The following is a 19,175-nucleotide window of genomic DNA, read 5'->3' on the forward strand; positions in this document are numbered from 1 at the left end:
GGTTATCGCTGCTGGAGAGACTTTATTGTGAAAATATTCAGCAAATGAGCTGACACGGTCAAGGATTTTTCTTGGTGTTTGTCCGTGTGGCAGCTGTGGAATGGGAAGCTCCCAGCCATTTTATACCCAGCTGTCATACACACACTTATCAAGGAGTAACAGTGATGTGAAATAGCAAGATGCATCAGTACATTTGGAACAGAGCATGTGACACACGTCTTCCCACAGTACAGTCTGCACGTCTGTCGTATCACTTTGACCCTGCAGTTATCAGCACAGAGCAGCAGTCTGTCCACTGTAAATACAGCAGGGGATCTTGAATTTACATCTGGTTCAGCAGTCATGTTCATGCCTTGACCCTGAACAGATCCATCCTCCTCTGTCATAACGCCACTTAACACAGTGAGACCTCAGCCAATTCACTTGATTTCTTTCAGAAACAGGGGAAAAGGTGCTGAGCAAATGAGCAAGACATTTAGGAAAAAGTTACCAGACAATGACCTGAAAATGACAAAAAATGTTTTAATAAATTTAAAAATAATAATAAAATTAGAGGGAAAAAGTCACAAAAAAGTGACAAGGGAATGATATTTACTGTAAATATATATTTAAAATTAAATTACAAGAAAATTACCACAAAATCATTTCCTTCTAAAACATACTACAAGAAATCCTAAAAAAAAGAAAAGAAAAAGAAATAAAGTGGAATTTGTTAAGATGGTGAAACTGATTCTTTCAAAATTGAAGAGAAAAGAGAAGAAAAGCTAAGGCTAAAGGGCGGCATGGCTCAGGAGGTAGAGCGGTCGTCCGGTAACCAGAAGATTCCCGGCTACTCCAGAGCGTGTCAAAGTGTCCTTGAGCAAGATACTGAACCCCTCACCACTTCTGATGGACAGCTAGGCGCCTTGCATGGCAGCCTCTGCCATCAGTGTGAGAATGTGAGGCAAACATTGTAAAGTGTTTTGAGTGGTCAGTAGACTAGAAATGCAGTCTGTTTACCATAAAGTGGGGATAATTTTTGGAAGTTTGGACTATCTTTATATATCTTTATATCTGTATCTATCTATCTATCTATATAGATAGATAGATAGACACACACACACACACACACACACATATATATATATATATACAGTACAGGCCAAAAGTTTGGACACACCTTCTCATTCAATGCGTTTTCTTTATTTTCATGACTATTTACATTGTAGATTTTCACTGAAGGCATCAAAACTATGAATGAACACATGTGGAGTTATGTACTTAACAAAAAAAGGTGAAATAACTGAAAACATGTTTTATATTCTAGTTTCTTCAAAATAGCCACCCTTTGCTCTTGATTACTGCTTTGCACACTCTTGGCATTCTCTCGATGAGCTTCAAGAGGTAGTCACCTGAAATGGTTTTCACTTCACAGGTGTGCCTTATCAGGGTTAATTAGTGGAATTTCTTGCTTTATCAATGGGGTTGGGACCATCAGTTGTGTTGTGCAGAAGTCAGGTTACTACACAGCCGACAGCCCTATTGGACAACTGTTAAAATTCATATTATGGCAAGAACCAATCACCTAACTAAAGAAAAACGAGTGGCCATCATTACTTTAAGAAATAAAGGTCAGTCAGTCCGGAAAATTGCAAAAACTTTAAATGTGTCCCCAAGTGGAGTCGCAAAAACCATCAAGCGCTACAACGAAACTGGCACACATGAGGACCGACCCAGGAAAGGAAGACCAAGAGTCACCTCTGCTTCTGAGGAGTTCATCCGAGTCACCAGCCTCAGAAATCGCAAGTTAACAGCATCTCAGATCAGAGACCAGATAAATGCCACACAGAGTTCTAGCAGCAGACCCATCTCTAGAACAACTGTTAAGAGGAGACTGCGCCAATCAGGCCTTCATGGTCAAATAGCTGCTAGGAAACCACTGCTAAGGAGAGGCAACAAGCAGAAGAGATTTGTTTGGGCCAAGAAACACAAGGAATGGACATTAGACCAGTGGAAATCTGTGCTTTGGTCTGATGAGTCCAAATTTGAGATCTTTGGTTCCAACCGCCGTGTCTTTGTGAGACGCAGAAAAGGTGAACGGATGGATTCCACATGCCTGGTTCCCACTGTGAAGCATGGAGGAGGAGGTGTGATGGTGTGGGGGTGTTTTGCTGGTGACACTTTTGGGGATTTATTCAATATTGAAGGCACACTGAACCAGCATGGCTACCACAGCATCCTGCAGCGACATGCCATCCCATCCGGTTTGCGTTTAGTTGGACCATCATTTATTTTTCAACAGGACAATGAGCCCAAACACACCTCCAGGCTGTGTAAGGGCTATTTGACCAAGAAGGAGAGTGATGGAGTGCTGTGGCAGATGACCTGGCCTCTACAGTCACCGGACCTGAACCCAATCCAGATGGTTTGGGGTGAGCTGGACCGCAGAGTGAAGGCAAAGGGGCCAACAAGTGCTAAACACCTCTGGGAACTTCTTCAAGACTGTTGGAAAACAGAGCAAAGGGTGGCTATTTTGAAGAAACTAGAATATAAAACATGTTTTCAGTTATTTCACCTTTTTTTGTTAAGTACATAACTCCACATGTGTTCATTCATAGTTTTGATTCCTTCAGTTAGAATCTACAATGTAAATAGTCATGAAAATAAAGAAAACGCATTGAATGAGAAGGTGTGTCCAAACTTTTGGCCTGTACTGTATATACACAGACACACACGCACATATATATGTGTGTGTGTGTGTGTATATATATACATATATATATATAAATATATATATATATGTGTGTGTGTGTGTGTGTGTGTGTGTGTACAAGAAATCTCTCATCTTCTCTAGCTCCAGCTTCTCTTGTTCCTTCTTCCTGATGTTGCTGTCACTTGGGATCACGACATCTATCACTACTGGCTTCTGCTGTTTGTTAACCACCACAATGTCTGGTTGATCAGCCACCACCAGTTTATCAGTTCCCAACAAGTCCCAAACAGCCGCCAGAGGCAGGACAAAACTGCAGATATGATATGAAACCTGTGTGAGGTCACAGCATGTCCGCTTCTCAGTGCTAAGACAGATCGCAGTTGCTCTCCCTCTACTGTCAGACTTGTTTTCAGAACAGAGAATGACTCACAGCTGATTGGGTTGCACTGGATTGGACATATTTTGTATGACTTTGTGTGATTATAATGAACCTTGATAAAAGGGGGGTGAGGTCTGTGTGAGAGAGCAAGGAGTCAAGGAGCAGAGTATACAGCCTGGGATGGGTAACACTGCATCATTATTCACACTTTGTCACCACATTAATTTGAGTCTAGTTTCATTACTTTGTTACTTGCACAGGTTTATTTTATTTGCAGTCAACCACACCTCAACAATTAACATCACACCCTGTTTGATTTGAATCTGATTATTTGCTTTAACTGGGTGGGGAGCCCAGTGAGTTGGATGTCAGCCCAACGGAGCAACAGGTGGCTGGCCTTCCTACAGTCCAAATGTATCGAGCTGGACTGTGATAACATCGAGGCATGCCACCCTCTGCTCAGGAGAAACAACAGCGACAAACCAGCCATCATCCTGAGGTTTGTGAACTGAAAACACAAGACAGCACGGCTGAAACAGGGCAGAAAGTTAAAGGGAACAAACATCTTCATAAACTATCTTAAGAAGCAAAAAAAAAAATACAAAAAAACTTGAACTTCAAACTGTAAAATATTCACAAAGCTAAACGGTGCCCCAGAGGAAGCCAGGAGGAAACGCACAGATTGCTATAAACTGGACTTGGAGGTAACACACATACAAACAGGTTACACAACAATATGACTCATAATGTCATAAATATAGAAAATAGTGCTATACGCGATCATGAACTGACGGTATTTGAATACATGGATCATAACACTCTGCATTTGGAGCATGATATAGACCCGGACAATAATTTCTTCTTGACAATTAACAATAATTGCAGCTACTACACGGATACTCAGTATAACCACAACATTACAACAAAGGACAAATTATCAATTATCCACCTCAATGGTAGAAGCTTGAATGCAAACTTTAATAATATCAAGGACTATTTGTGCAGATTCTCACAACCATTCAATATAATTGCTATCTCTGAAACCTGGGCAAACACTGAGAAAGGGATTGACTTTGAATTGGATGGCTATGAACTCAACTGTAAAAATAGACAAAACTAGGGTGGTGGAGGAGTTGCTATCTATGTAGAAAAACATTTAAATGTCAAGGTTCTGGACTGTATGACAGCTGTTGTTGATAATATACTTGAATGCATAACAATTGAAATCTCTAATGAAAAGAAAAGAAATGTTATAATAAGTTGTGTATACAGAGCACCAGGTTCTAGCATTGAAACATTTAAGGACTGGATGGAATGTATTTATTCAAAAATAAGCAGCAAAGTAATATTTATATGTGGGGACTTCAATATTGATTTATTAAATCCAAATACACATAAAATTACAGACGAATTTATCAACACAATGTACAGTATAGGCCTATTACCAAAAAATTACTAGACCCAGCAGAATTATATCCCATTGTGCAACTTTGATAGATAACATATTCACAAATGACATTGATAACAATACAATCAGTGAAATTCTAATAAATGATATCAGTGATCATCTGCCAGTGTTCACAATTTATGATAGCAATTACAGAAATAAGATAGATAAAACAGAATACAGACACGTGAGAACCGAGGAATCTATTAACACACTGAAAAATAAATTATTGTTACAGAAATGGGATGTAATTTACAAGGAGAAGAATACTGACATTGCATATAACACATTTTTAGATATTTTAAACTCATTATATGACCAGTGTTGTCCAGTTAAGGACAAACACATACCAATTGTCCTTGGATCACAAAAGGGTTACAGAATGCCTGCAAAAAGAAAAACACACTTTATAGATATTTTGTAAGAAAAAGAACTAAAGAAGCTGAAATTAAATATAAAAATTATATTTAAAAAAATAAATTAACTAATATTATGAGGAAGAGTAAGTAAGTAAAAAATATATTAGATAACAATAAAAATAATATTAAAGGAATATGGAATAGATTAAATGACATTATAAAAAATGGAACAGGACATAACAACTTTCCCAAGTATTTTATTGATAATGATATTGAAAATTATAATATGGAGGTGGCGGCTAATAGCTTCAATAATTTTTTTGTAAATATAGGACCTGAGTTAGCAGGACAAATCCCTGGTCCAGGGACAACTGGAGATAAGCATGAAGTGATGGAGAGAAATCCCAACTCAATGTTTGTGAATGCAGTGGATGAGAAGGAAGTGTTGGAAATTGTACAAGTAGGGGAGCGAGGGGTAGAACGTTTCAGGCCAAAGGCAAAAAAATGTAGGATATGTAGGAGCTAGAGAACTCATTTTTTAATACAAACAAAATACACATCTCTGCTACAAATGAACACTTTAACTTTGTTTCTAGAACCTACCATTTCCGTGCAATTTCACCCTAAGTGGAAGAAGAGAAATGTTACAATTTACCCCACAGGTGGGGTAAATTGTTACGAAGGGAGTCTTAGTTGTAACACTTACAGAAAGGTTTGGTTTAACACAGTTTAATACTTTAATATTATAGGAATATTATAGGGACACTATAGCAATATTGCCATAAAAGTCTTGCAGCCAATAATATAAACGCAGGCCTACAGTACCACAAGTACTCTATGAGTCCCATTTAGGATATTATGAGAATACTATATGTCTACCATAGGAAATAAAAAAAATAGGCCTATAATAATAGTAAAAACCCACGCAGATGTGCAGTGTTGTGCGGACTGCAGGGGTAATATCATTCTGTGGATGAATGAATGAATGAATGAATAAAGACAATCAACCCATCCCACATGGGGTTATTCTGACACCACATAAATCATGACTCTGGCTTGTAAGCCTCACAGAAGAAAAACATCTGTTAATACACTAGTTGGAGTATCTGTTTCAATATACACTAGCTACTAGAAAGAATACAGTAGAAATCCCATGATGATAGGGGCTCACATGTTATATCCACACACACATGCTCCACCTTGTGCATGCACGCGTGCACACACGCACGCGCACACACACACACACACACACACACACACACACACACACACAACTACACTACGTAGCTAACGTTACTCTTATGTTAGTGACAAATATGCAGTTGTTTTTATTGTGGCTTAGTTGTAACACTGCATTCCAACCAACCCCACTGTGTAGTCACTGGTCTCAAACCTGACTAGCACTCGCTATGAGTTAGCGAAATGTTTTGAATCAGTGCTGTGTTTTAGGCAACATGATGCTTAATACGTTGATGTAAGATTGGATTCGGTAATGCACGCACACAGTTCAGTAGTCAAAAAATTAGAAAGGTAAAGAAATTCACTTACTTGGTGGTAAAACACACTTTTACACGTATCTCTTCAAAAATGCAGCCAATTCCCCCCAAAATTCGCGCTGGGCTCTCTTACGATCATGTGACGAACTAACCAGAAGCACTTGCCGGTTGACCTTGTGCAACTACCTTAAAAGTCCGTGTTACAACTTACCCCGCATTAGTTTCTACCCCGCGCTCCCCTACATGTAAGAGTAAAAAGTCTACTGATGTAAAGGATATTGATATGGCACTGGTAAAAAAAGGTAATTGAGGGGATTTGTAAACCATTAACATTCATCTGTAACTTATCTTTCCAAACCGGTACATTTCCACATAAAAAGAAAGTAGCTAAGGTCCTACCTCTGTACAAAACTGGGCGCAAACACCACTTCACAAACTATAGATCTGGCTCCTTACTACCATGATTTTCTAAAATATTACAAAAAATATTTAATAACAGATTAGACACATTTTTAGAAAAGGGGAAGAACACTACCCTGGGGTGAGCCAGTAGAGGAACATAGGGATTCAGATAAAATGTCATTCACTTTTACTCTCTGTGTTCTATCTGTTAAAAAATTCAAAATCCAACCCACCAAGTTATGACTGAGCTAAAAATGCTCAATAAGCCTTGTGGCTAAAATATAACGTTGGATGGAGTTAAAAGCCGATGAAAACCAGTAAAAGTCAGTCTAATGTGGGTTTCACCTTTTTGAGGTGAAAACACAGCAGGACAGCTGTCCGCCTGTTCTTCACTCACTGATCAGTTCAGTTTGTATTTAAGTTCAACTTTCCGTTCTGTCTTTTCCAGTTGGTTGGTTTGTTCACTGGTTGATTTTGATGCCATGGGCTTAATCACACTACCATGAATACGTGCTGTCCGATCAACACGGAGATAAGCATCGCTCACCAAGAGAGTGATTTAAGATGCAGCTACATTGAAACATCTATACCAAACACTGTCAAATATTCAGCTACTTCCAGAGTCAAAGGGTCTCATATATAGAAGTGTGCATGGATTCCACACTAAAATGTTACATAAGCACAAATCAGGAAAAGTACATTCCGATTCATAAAACCACACGTACTGACACATGTACACAGTTCCCTTTTATAAATTACAAATCTGCTTGAAATGTTGCAAACCTGCAGGAGCCTCAACTTCCACCCTATGAACATCCACAATTAACCACATCTGGTGAAGAAATGCCCTTCATGAATGCTGATTTGCAGAGTTTGCCCATTCATCTTGTTTTGGGCAGAAAACTGCACAATGGGAGCACAGGACAAAGCGAGAATTTTCCAAGACTGTCAAGTCAAAGTTCTCACTGGACAGGTGGAAGCAAGAAAGGAGATGTTTAGAGGCTTGAAAACTGTTCACTGAGTGGCAGCATGTTGCAACAGGAAGGATGGGAAATTATCCCAATTACTGTAATCATTGTAATCACTGAATTTCTACACTTAACAGAAAACTGAAGTAGTCCAACTTTGCAGAAGTAGTCTACTTCTGTTTAATTTATGTGCAGCAGTTAAAGATGTGAGGACCCTAACAGAAAAACTAGGAAGTGGTCTGACATTACCAAAGATGCCAACGAGTTTTACCGGGCATTGTCACAGTGTTGGTATCAGTGTGTGGCTGGGGTCTGTAGAGCTCACTCATCCAGACGAGCATCCAGCATCAATAAGTCCACATTATTGGAGCGCTGCCAGATAAGGAGGGAGTCACTGGTTTGGCTGATAACACTGCTGTGGGTGAACCAGGTAGGACACAGGCCACTATTTCACCATATTTTTGGAAATACTGCACCAAACAACACTCAGTAGATTTTTCACACTCTATCGGTGTGCTGTGTGTATTATATATGTTTATTATCTCAGACACAAATGGCAGAATGTGTCTTCTATGCATCTTATATATAACCTGTGCCAAAACAGCCATGGTGCGTCAACACAGACCACCTGCCGTTTTATAATATTCAGTCAGCAATCAGTCCATTTGTTTAAATCCTCCAAGTTGCCATAATTATGGGTCCCATTGCTTATCAGCAGATAATATAATATAGGCCTAATTACAAACCAAGAGATGATGGCTTTTGGATGATTTTGATGTTTAGGCTGTCAGAATAAAGTGAAAGTCAGAAGGTATTCATGGCTGATTTCGTGCATACGCAACGCATAAGGTTATAACAGCGCTTTTCTAGTCTAGTGACCACTCAAAGTGCTTTACAATGTTTGCCTCACATTCACCCATTGATGGCAGAGGCTGCCATGCAAGGTGCCAAGCTGCCCATCAGGAGCAGGTAGTGGTTCAGTGTCTTGCTTTAGGACACTTAAAAAGACTCTGGAGCAGCCAGGTATTGAATCATGAACTCTCTGATTACCAGACGACCACTCTACCTCCTCAGCCACGTTGCTGTCCTGTATGACACCCAAAGTTATATAGGACAGCCCTAAAAGGGCTATGCCCATAGAATCTGGGGTTACAGTACCAGAAAGACTGTGACCACAAAATGTTTGTCTGTTCATCTGTCTTGCTATGTTTTGCAGTGTTTTGGTGTAAGAATTGTTTGGGCAGCTTAAGAACGTGAGACTGAGGGTGAAAACGTGTTACATGCCAGAAGCGTGAGAGTTGGCAGGCCTGGGTCAAAAGTAAAAACACTAGTGTCTGTTTCATCTGAAAAACTCACTGACCAAAGACTGAAAAAAAAGGTTTTGTGTCACTACTGCAACATTAATATGATACCATTTGGCACAACTAATTTAGCCTACGCTTGTCTTCCAAACACCACAATCCTACACCATTAGCCATTCCAATTAGTGGTTGGCATTAGAATGCAGCTAAAATGAGTTTTCAGCAAGGGTAACAACAGCATATCGGCAGCTAACAGCAAACACTTTCACCTATCTATTATTTGGCATTATCTATAATTTGTTGTTTGCTAAGGAAATGGATGCAAGGCCAGCAATCCCAGCTGTTTCCTACCTAAAGTTCACAGTATTTGGAAATCCGGGTGTTACCTATAAAGGTATGAAGCCTAGCACAATGAGGCTAGATTAACTGAGCTATACAGTTGCTTTTACGTACGTTTTCACCTTCAGACCGTGTTCTTTTATTCTGAGACTGATGACAAAAAACTGTCCACAAAAAGATCCAAAAGTGATCAGTACATCACGAGTTGCTGACATTCAAAAACTTTATGGGTAGACCTATATGACATTGGCTAATTCTTGTGCCTGAATGAGGTAATCGTTGTGGTTAGCCTTCACTGATTTCCAAATTAATTCCAACTAAATAAAAGGTCTTTGGTTCTTCTGTAAAATAGTCCCATGCGTACATTTTTCTTTTCACATGTTTTTATTGCCTGCCTCACTATTGTTTTAAATCGCGGAGCCTTAAATACAGGCTGATGCTGATTGGATAACATCTCTGACACACCCACAAAATGGAGGAAAACCACCTCCGAGGCATGTTGCTCTTTGTTACAAAACGTTACGACCAAACATATCATTCAATGAGACAACGTCACACAACGTTACGTACTGTAACGTCGTTGAATACGCCCTGGGGTTGACCCTGGCCTGTCTGTGAAAGTTGTGTTGATTGATTCCTTCACAGTATTTTCACCATGGTCAGCACGACAATGACATCGCTGGGCATTCTTTCGCCCTACTACCCTGAAAACTAGGAAAGGAACAGCATTAACAGAGGCTAATGTTGCATTGGACAGTCCTCGTCAACTTGTAAAGGCAGAAAAATGTCGTGACCAACTTGCACTAGGTGTTTGTGTTTGGGTGGTAATTGGTCACTGACAAATATAATACATATGTTCACTGAGACATCAAAAAACTGGATCAGTGAAAGATGTAAATAATGAACACATCATGATCAAAGAGACAAGTTGTATGGGTATTATTCACTTGACTTGATTTATTATTTTCAAGTTCTTGAGGTCGACATGAAGCAGAACCCAACAAGTCACTTATCACTGAAGTTGCCAAAGTTTACCTGCCATATTTATGGCTCTATGCCCTGTGCAAGAGTAAATTTCAAGTGATAAACTCTAAGCACATAATCTGAAAAGCATGGCACAAGTCCATTTAAGGTGTGTCTAAGTCCACTTTTGCTAAGGGTCATTACTTCAGGTGCATGGTTCAAAGGGGTTGTACTTAGTCTCTTAATTACCCACGGGTGTGTTTTGGGTGTAACCTGCAATAAACCAATGAGAGTTCCCCATCCGTTCCCCATTCTTTTTAAAAGCAACGTGTTTCTGCACTTTGGCAGATTGCTATAATAATGGTTCATTTTCAAGGCAAGAAGGAAGGCTTCTGTGCAGAGGAACCGGATCTGCACGTGCACAAAGTGGAAGCACATGAGCAGATCATCTACAAAAACAGCAGGATCAGCAGAAGCAGAAGCCGCTCCAATAGTGCACCCCTCAGAGGAAGAACCGCGGACTATTTTCACTTCTGTTCCAGAGAACGTAACCAACGAGGCGGAATAACTTACATGGCAGCGTGGATCTTCTTGTCACATTCACTGCACTTAAGATGTCTCTAACGGCCAACCATGCGGCATAGAAACACAAACTGGACAGCTGTGTTAATGAGCATCTCTGTTTTCATGACAGGATCTCTGGGAGAACCAGTGACCATCATGGAGGAGACAACAACAGGCGCTCCTGAGGTGAGATATGCATGGCAAAGGATTTAGACTGCAAGTGTCGCCGAAGGGTTTCATCGACACCTTCACTTCTTGGCTGAGCTTTGTTCAGAGTCACAGAATTTTATTTTAAATTCTTGGGGAGATCAAAGGTTTCCAAAGATCCTGACTATGTCCTGCTGGAGAACAGGGAAATGTGTATGAAATGCACAAGACGAGTAGATTTTTTCCAGTTGATGTAATGCCGCTGCCGTAAAAACAATGGCATCTTTGAATATTTCCACATATCAACATAAATGTGGCCAGCAGATACACAGTGTGGATGTGACATAGTTGCTGACATTTTAACTTAAATGTCTGACTCTTTCTAGAAACACGTCTATCAGTCACAGCAGTTGTGTGCTGGTGAAAAGGAGTATGTTCAGAAGAGGAAACAAGTGGTTCAGGAGTCACTGAACAGCCTGGGAATCAACTGTTCAGTGGTAAGAAAACACTCTTGTCTTAATTTCTTTCTTCTGTCGAAAGGGAAGAATGGTTTCTTTTTCATATGGGGATCTGGCCAATCATTTACACCTCATTTTGAGACCAACATGCCAAAGTCGCTTAGATGGGCATTTGCTATTGACACCATAGCAAAGACATTTCTGTTGTGCTTAGCATCGCGTGTAAGATCAGGAGACTATTTCTCAGAGTTTCTCTCTCTCTCTCTCTCTCTCTCTCTCTCTCTCCCTCTCTCTCTCTCCCTCCATCCAGGACTCGGTTCCCCATGTTGCCCTGCTGGGGTCAGGAGGGGGGCAGAGAGCAGCGGTGGCTCTGCTGGGTTCCCTTTACCAGATGCAAAAAGAAGGTCTGCTGGACACTGTGCTGTACCTGGGGGGAGTTTCTGGCTCCACATGGTAATAATAATATAATAACACACACACACACACACACACACACACACATTTTTTCAATTAAGGATTGCTTAACACATGCGTAAGCACAAATAGAAAAATAATGGATTATTTTTTAGTTTAGTTTGGTGAGTCCACTTGGAGCACTGACTGCCAAAAAAGTGAGAGCTTTGCAAAATGACCAGGAAACTCAGACTAGAGATTTTAGAAGTAAAACCAAGCATAATATCTCTTGACCTACATATCATTCTCTCTCTCTCCTGTGTGTGTGTGTGTGTGTGTGTGTGTGTGTGTGTCAGGTCCATGGCATCCCTGTACAGCGACCCCTGGTGGAGCAGCAACATGGAGCGAGCAGTGTCCAGGCTGTCAGGACCTGATGTGAGCCTGGATGAAGCTCTGGCCTGGCTGGGCCAGAGGGCCGAGGGGGAGGACTTCTCCCTCAGCGACATCTGGGGAGTCCTCACCTCTGCTGGGATCATGAAACAGGTTAGGGGAAGAGAAGAGAGAAAAAATGACAACAACAAGCTGGATTACATTTACAGGGACAAATTTGCTCATATTAAAAAAAAATATTTCCTCTGTTTTCATCAGATGGATCTACGGTGTCTTTCAGGGGATGCCACCCAAAACGTCTCCAACCCTTACCCTGTCTACAGTGCCATAGAGAAACACTGCTACTCACATGGGCCTATAGAGGGTACACACACACACACACACACACACACACACAAAATGTCATCAAAATAGATTACACAAATAAATAGCAAATTAATGCTACAGTAGATAAAATAGATGTAAGACTTTAAAAAAGGGTTCTCTCTCTCTCTCTCTCTCTCTCTCTCTCTCTCTCTCTCTCTCTCTCTCTCTCTCTCTCTCTCTCTCTCTCTCTCTCTCTCACTCTCTCTCTCTCTTGCTGTCTCTCAGGTAAATGGTTTGAGGTGACTCCTCATGAGGCTGGCTTCACAGAGTTGGGTCTCTTCATTGAAACTTCTCATCTGGGCAGCAAATTCCAGGCAGGACAACTGCTAGAGGAGAGGCCAGAGATGGACATGGTCGAACTACAAGGTGTTTGTGTCTTCATAGGGTAATAGGGTCATGTAACAGAAAGGCAGGTGGATGTACAGTAACCAAACATGTTGAAGTAAGAGATGTGCAGCTCCTAGCTCAGCAACAGTTAGGAGGTTTTATTTTTGAAAATTTCAAGACAGAAACTGGACAAGAAAGAGGGAGAAAAGATGGGTTCCCTTAGAAGCTTCTCTGTCTGGTTTGTTTTGCCACAAGCTTACTGATCAAACAAACCAGTTCACATGCTTGATAGATGTAGATGATCAGTGACACAGTGATTATTACTTATTACTTCAGATGCAGAGAATTCTGGCTCTCCACACTCCACACTTTAGTGAAATGGAATTGCATACAAATTTTTAAAATGTCATTTTCATCTTTTGTCAAAGATAAAAATTTGGGTCAGTGTACAAACTACTTTCCATAAGTTGATCCTTTCATTAATCAATGACTTGAAACTTTGCGTGCGTGTGTGCATGCATGTGTGTGTTGTCTTTGTGCAGGCATTCTGGGTTGTGCTGTGGCTCATGAGGACGTCATCAGAGACCTGATCCCTCCCTGGCTAAATGGTAAAGATAATTAATGATAATTAATTAATTATCATTAATTAATTAAATTATTTACTTATTCTCGTCATATCTATTAGGGTGGAAGAAGCGGTTATAGTGCATGACACACTAATAAAAAAATCAAATCAAATCATATAGTGTGGCTGTGGCTGTGTTTACTCTGGAATTGAATAAAATGCTCTTCTCCAACAAGTATCAAAAACTGAAAATCAGGATTGGACAAAATCTCATTTTAAATATATATTGTGTGTGTGTGTGTGCATGCGTGTGTGTGTGTGTGTGTGTGTGTGTGTGTGTGTGTGTGTGTGTGTGTGTGTGTGTGTTACAGTGCCTGGGTACATGGACGATGATGCAGACCAATACCTGGTTGTGTACCTCACCTTCGTTGTACTGGTGCTCCTGCTCAGAAACACCATAGAGGATCCCACTGCTCTGTCTAAGCTGAAAGACCTGCAGAAAATACTAGAAGGTGATGATGATTATGATGAAGCTAGTGATGATGAGGAAGGTGGTGATGACAGTGACTTGCAACTATGGTACTGATGACAAGACCAGCAACAGCCTCAACACAGTCATCAAAATAGAATAATCCAATGGCGTATGCATTCAGAAAGTATTCAGACCCCCTTCACTTTTTCCACTTTTTGTTATGTTGCAGCCTGATGCTACAATCTTTGAAATTAATTTTTTCTTTCATTAATCTACACTCAGTACCTTATAATGACAAAGTGGCAACAGAATTGTAGATTTTTTTTTTTTTTTTTACAAATTTATTAAAAGGAAAAACATCATATTGACATAAGTATTCAGACCCTTTGCAACAACACTTAAAATTTTGCTCAGGTGCCTCCCATTTCTCTTGATCATTGTTGAGATATTTCTACACCTTGGTTAGAGTCCAACTGTGGTAAATTAAATTGATTGGACATGATTGGGAAAGGCACACAGCTCTCTATAGAAGGCCTCACAGCTGACAATGCATGTCAGAGCAAAAACCAAGCCATGAGGTCAAAGGAACTGAAAAAAAAATTCTGCTGCACTGAAGGTTCCCAAGAGCACAGTGGCCTCCATAATTCTCAAATGGAAGAAGTTTGGCACAGCCAGGACTCTTCAAAGAGTTGGTTGCCCAGCCAAACTGAGCAATCGTGGGAGAAGGGCCTTAGTAAGAAAGGTTATCACGAACCTGATGGTCACTCTTACTGAGCTACAGAGATCCTGTGTGGAGATGGGACAAAGTCCCAGAAGGACAACCATCACTGCAGCCCTCCACCAATCTGGGCTTTATGGCAGAGTGGCTAGACGGAAGCCTCAGTGCAAAACACATGAAAGCCTGCTTGGAGTTTGCAAAAAAAGCGCCTGAAGGACTCTCAGACTGTGAGAAACAAGATTCTCTGGTCCGATGAAACCAGGATTGAAGTGTTTGGCCTCAATTCCAAACATTATATCTGGAGGAAACCAGGCACTGCTCATCACCTGCCCATCACCATCCCAACAGTGAAGCATGGTGGTGGCAGCATCATGCTGTGGGGGTGTTTTTCAGCAGCAGGGACTGGGAGATTGGTCGAGGTTTAGGGAAAGCTGAATGGAACAAAGTATAGAGATATCCTCAATGAAAAGCTGTTCCACAGCACTCAGGACCTCAGACTGGGCCAACATGACAGTGACCCTAAGCACACAGCCAAGACAGCACAGGAGTGGCTTAGGAACAACTCTGTGAATGTCCTCCAATGGCTCAGCCAGAGCCAACATCTCGGGAGAGACCTGAAAATGGCTGTCCACCAACGGTCCCCATCCAACCTGAGCGAACCAGAGAGGATTTGCAAAGAAGAATGGCAGAAATTCCCCCAATCCAGGTGTGCAAAGCTTATTGCGTCCTACCCAAAAAGACTTGAGGCTGTAATTGCTGCCAAAGGTGCTTCACCTAAGTACTGAGTAAAGGGTCTGAATACTATGTCATTTATTTCAGTTTTTTCTTTTTAATAAATGTACAAAAAATTCTACAGTTCTGTTTTCACTTTGTCATTTTGGGGTTCTGAGTGTAGATTAATGTGAGGGAAAAATGAATTTAAATGATTGTAGCATCAGGCTGCAACATAACAAAAGTGGAAAAAGTGAAGGGGGTCTGGATACTTTCTGAATGCATTAAATGACTCATTTACTGTTTCTGTGAGTGACAGAATCTCACATGAACCAAATTACAGGACACTAACCAGGTCCAGTGGCTGTGCTGTTTCTTCTACATCCAAAATTTAGTGTTAATCCACTCCAATTTAAAGCTGCAATATATGAAACTGTGAAAATGTGGACTGTTCAGACCACAGAACTTGGATTGGAACATATAGTAGATGGTTAACCGCAGTGGGCGTTTATATTGACATGTTCTCTTTCCAGGCAAGCTACATCGTAATGAGTCTGCGTTGCTGGCGTCAAAGAGACCAGAGGAGAGAAAACAAGTTTTTCAGGACTGGAGCCTGGAGCTGCTGGGGGCCGTAGAGAAATGGAGCCAGAGTCTGGAAGATGGACCACTTAAAAAACATGGTCAGCATGGCAGATGAATGGATAATTACTGTGGAAAGACCAACACATTTCATTTCTCCTGCTCATAGTTCTCATTACATCTGAAATAACAACATCATTTTAGTGAAAGGTATAGTACATAAACCATTATTATTCTCAGGTAAAAGCTGTATATTTGGTTTGAATGTCTTGTTTTTCAGTCTCTTGGTTCACTCAGCACATCCTTCCTCTTGTTTTGAAATGGGAGTGGGGCACAACCAGAAACTTCCTCTATCAATACCAAGGTGAGAAGAGCCTGGGCCACACTTTATTTTGATTTGAAGCAGGATTTGAGCTGTACTGTATATTGCTCTTTAAGACTAAGCATGACTGTTTTAGCATTTCTCACATAATTTAATTCTTGTCAGGGTGTAAAAGCCTGACAAGATGAAATGACGAAATTCTTTTATAATTGGCATCTGTGTGATGTCCAGACTTCCAAAGCTTTTACGCTTATTTGCAGCCTATGTATGAAAAGATGTGATTTCTTTGTGTATTTAACTATTTGTTATCTCAATCAATGTCCATAACTCGTTAAATGACAAGAGGATCCAATTTCCTCTTCAAAATCTGGACATTCAAGTTTTTCTTTTCAATTTGTTCCATTTCCATTAAATCACTGATATAAGAGATAGTTCCTTTGTATTTTGTATTCCTGTTGCCGGGTAGGTCTGGTAGTCCCACCTTCCCTCCATATTAAAGAGACGTTCCACTTGATTGATGCTGGGCTGCTGATCAATGTTGCCTATCCTTCTTTCCTGGGAGACAAGAGAGACATTGACCTCATCATAGCACCTGAGTACAGTGCTGGGAACATATTTGAGGTAATATGGTAATATGTGTGTGTGTGTGTGTGTGTGTGTGTGTGTGTGTGTGTGTGTGTGTGTGTGTGTGTGTGTGTGTGTGTGTGTGTGTGTGTGTGTTTCTGGGCCCTGATCTGTAGCCAAACTACTGATAATGCCTTGTAATACAGTAAGTCACCAACACATAGTAGGGACACAGGGGTGAACTTGCCCCATTTGATTACACTGCAGCCTGGTTTGGCTGAAGTGTTGTAGCTCAGTACTGGACCAATTCCAAAATGTTTTGTCCCTATCAGTCATTGGGACCCCAAAAAAGTGGAAAAAACAGGGCCTAATTTGAAAAATGCCAGGATTAGCCTTTAACATATATGAGGAACAAACACTATACACACCACTGTTCATATCATTACAGTAACCCTATGGAAATTATGCTCTTCTGTCATGTTGTGGAACATAATGCTCTATGTATTGCTCTGTAATTACCAGAGCCCTCCTCTAGGGGGACACAACAATCATTGACTGAAAACACTGAACACTGTGGGGTGTGAGCAGGGAGACCACAGGTGCTTTTGTTTGAAGGGGGGGCTGTGGAGGAGATGCCAGTGTACGCTGAATAGCTCTTTTGAGAAAACAGGTCATGACATACTAACCTGACCTTGTTGCCTCTCATTCCCAACATGTCCCTCATGACATGGTAATTTCAGAGGGAAACTAAGTAAGTTTGGTAGGTAAGTTTGTTTAGGAAAAAAGGCTGCAACTGAGTCTACATTCACTGCACTGAGAAACTTGACTTCATGACTGATATGACTGATTTAAACCTCTGCATGTGCTCCAGCCAGTTGTTCTGCTGCAGCCCATGCTAAATCTCAGGAGTGTCCTATCTCCCTCCTATGGAGGTATGTGGTAATTAACTCACCTTACCACTGTAGAACTTAAATAGGTTAATAACAAACTGATGCAGGCCTGATTACCAAATGCCAGTGAATCGCAATCATCAGCAGAAAATGTGATGGCCTGAATAAAACGGGTCAGCAGTTATCTCTTACTGATGAAGTGAGGGCAAACAGAGCTGCATTTTGTCCATTGTATGTATCTTTCCCAAAGAAACCTGATAATGTGAGAGTGTCCCTCCACTGCTCCCCCCACAGACTGTGACTCTGGCCAGAGACTATGCAGCCAAGGTGAACAAGCCTTTCCCAGAGATTGATGACAAAGTCCTGGAGGACAAAGACTGGCCCAAAGACTGCTACGTGTTCCAGGGAGAGGGGAAGCAGCCCACCATCGTTTACATGCCACTCTTCAACAGAAACAACTGCAAAGGTCTCTCTCCACTACAGATAGCATGTATACCAAGATCAGCCGTACTTTTACATTAAGACCAGGTCAATCCAGGTCAAAGAGATGGATTAAAAGGTCTTAATCACACATACCTTTTTTTTGCTTGTAGATGCAGAAGAGGTGAAGCAGAGGATGGAGGAGTTCTCTACCTTCCAGCTTCCTTTCAACCAGGAGAAGATCAACTTCCTGTTGGGGATCGCTAAAAATAACATGAAGAACAACAAGGAAACCATCCTGAGGGAGATCAACAAGGCTGTTGAACGCAGACAGAACAAGAGGTAGGGCTCATCCAGTAACTGAGAGCTGTGTAGATGTCATGTGGTCCTATGTGAGACAAATAATACACAAATGAACCATATTGTTAATCTAACAGTGCTCCTCTCTGTTTCTTCTTTTTCTGAAGGAACTCTTCAGACTGTCCGACTGAACAGACACTGCAATCAAAAATTTGTTGGATTTTTTGAGATGTGATGACCTCATTCAGACACTAGATGGCTCTCTAATGCCTTTACAGCTTATTGATTGGGTGAATGGGTCGCTATGCTTCCTTGCCCAATGCAACAATATATTATAGCAGAAATAAATCAATCAAGAAAAAAACGTACTGTGTTTACTTTTTTTTTACACATTGATTTACTCATGTGAATTACTATTATGATGTATTCTCTTCTTATATTTATTATTACTCTGAAATACTTATGTATTGATACATTTATATACTTTAAAGTATATTTCTAATTATGAATGATTGTATCCCTCTCAGAAATAAGTGTGGCTCCATTGTGCCTCAATCTCAATCAACCACTAGGTGGCAAATCATTACTGTGTCTGCAGACTCTTCATCATCAGTCTGACATCTAGAAATCCTGCCCATGCACA

General features: G+C 40.7%; 1 protein-coding gene across 2 annotated transcripts; it reads left to right on the forward strand.

Annotated features, from left to right (window-relative positions):
• The first annotated feature begins 8,147 nt into the window (after positions 1-8,147).
• Positions 8,148-18,809, forward strand: LOC115363632 (cytosolic phospholipase A2 gamma-like). 2 transcript variants are annotated; one of them, XM_030057893.1, is made up of 15 exons: positions 8,148-8,173; positions 11,041-11,096; positions 11,444-11,554; positions 11,826-11,968; positions 12,265-12,451; positions 12,557-12,662; positions 12,890-13,030; positions 13,534-13,599; positions 13,928-14,068; positions 15,991-16,137; positions 16,317-16,400; positions 16,825-16,979; positions 18,107-18,278; positions 18,406-18,574; positions 18,700-18,809. In XM_030057893.1, exons 2-15 carry the CDS (start codon positions 11,067-11,069, stop codon positions 18,758-18,760), a joined length of 1,713 nt encoding a protein of 570 aa, XP_029913753.1. In that variant the 5' UTR covers positions 8,148-8,173; positions 11,041-11,066; the 3' UTR covers positions 18,761-18,809. The 2 variants fall into 2 exon arrangements, with proteins under 2 accessions (XP_029913753.1, XP_029913752.1); XM_030057892.1 differs by lacking the exon at positions 8,148-8,173 and having other exon boundaries at positions 10,997-11,096.
• Positions 18,810-19,175: the final 366 nt, after the last annotated feature.

Source organism: Myripristis murdjan, chromosome 8, assembly GCF_902150065.1.
Source record: "Myripristis murdjan chromosome 8, fMyrMur1.1, whole genome shotgun sequence".
NCBI classification, from domain to species: domain Eukaryota; kingdom Metazoa; phylum Chordata; class Actinopteri; order Holocentriformes; family Holocentridae; genus Myripristis; species Myripristis murdjan.

Excerpts from the sequence above, each read along its gene's own strand:
- LOC115363632 (XM_030057892.1), top strand. The coding sequence starts at position 11,016 with ATGAGCATCTCTGTTTTCATGACAGGATCTCTGGGAGAACCAGTGACC. Across the intron at positions 13,600-13,927 it reads GATCCCTCCCTGGCTAAATG|TGCCTGGGTACATGGACGAT; the intron begins GTAAAGATAATT and ends TGTGTGTTACAG. Across the intron at positions 16,401-16,824 it reads CTTCCTCTATCAATACCAAG|GTCTGGTAGTCCCACCTTCC; the intron begins GTGAGAAGAGCC and ends GTTGCCGGGTAG.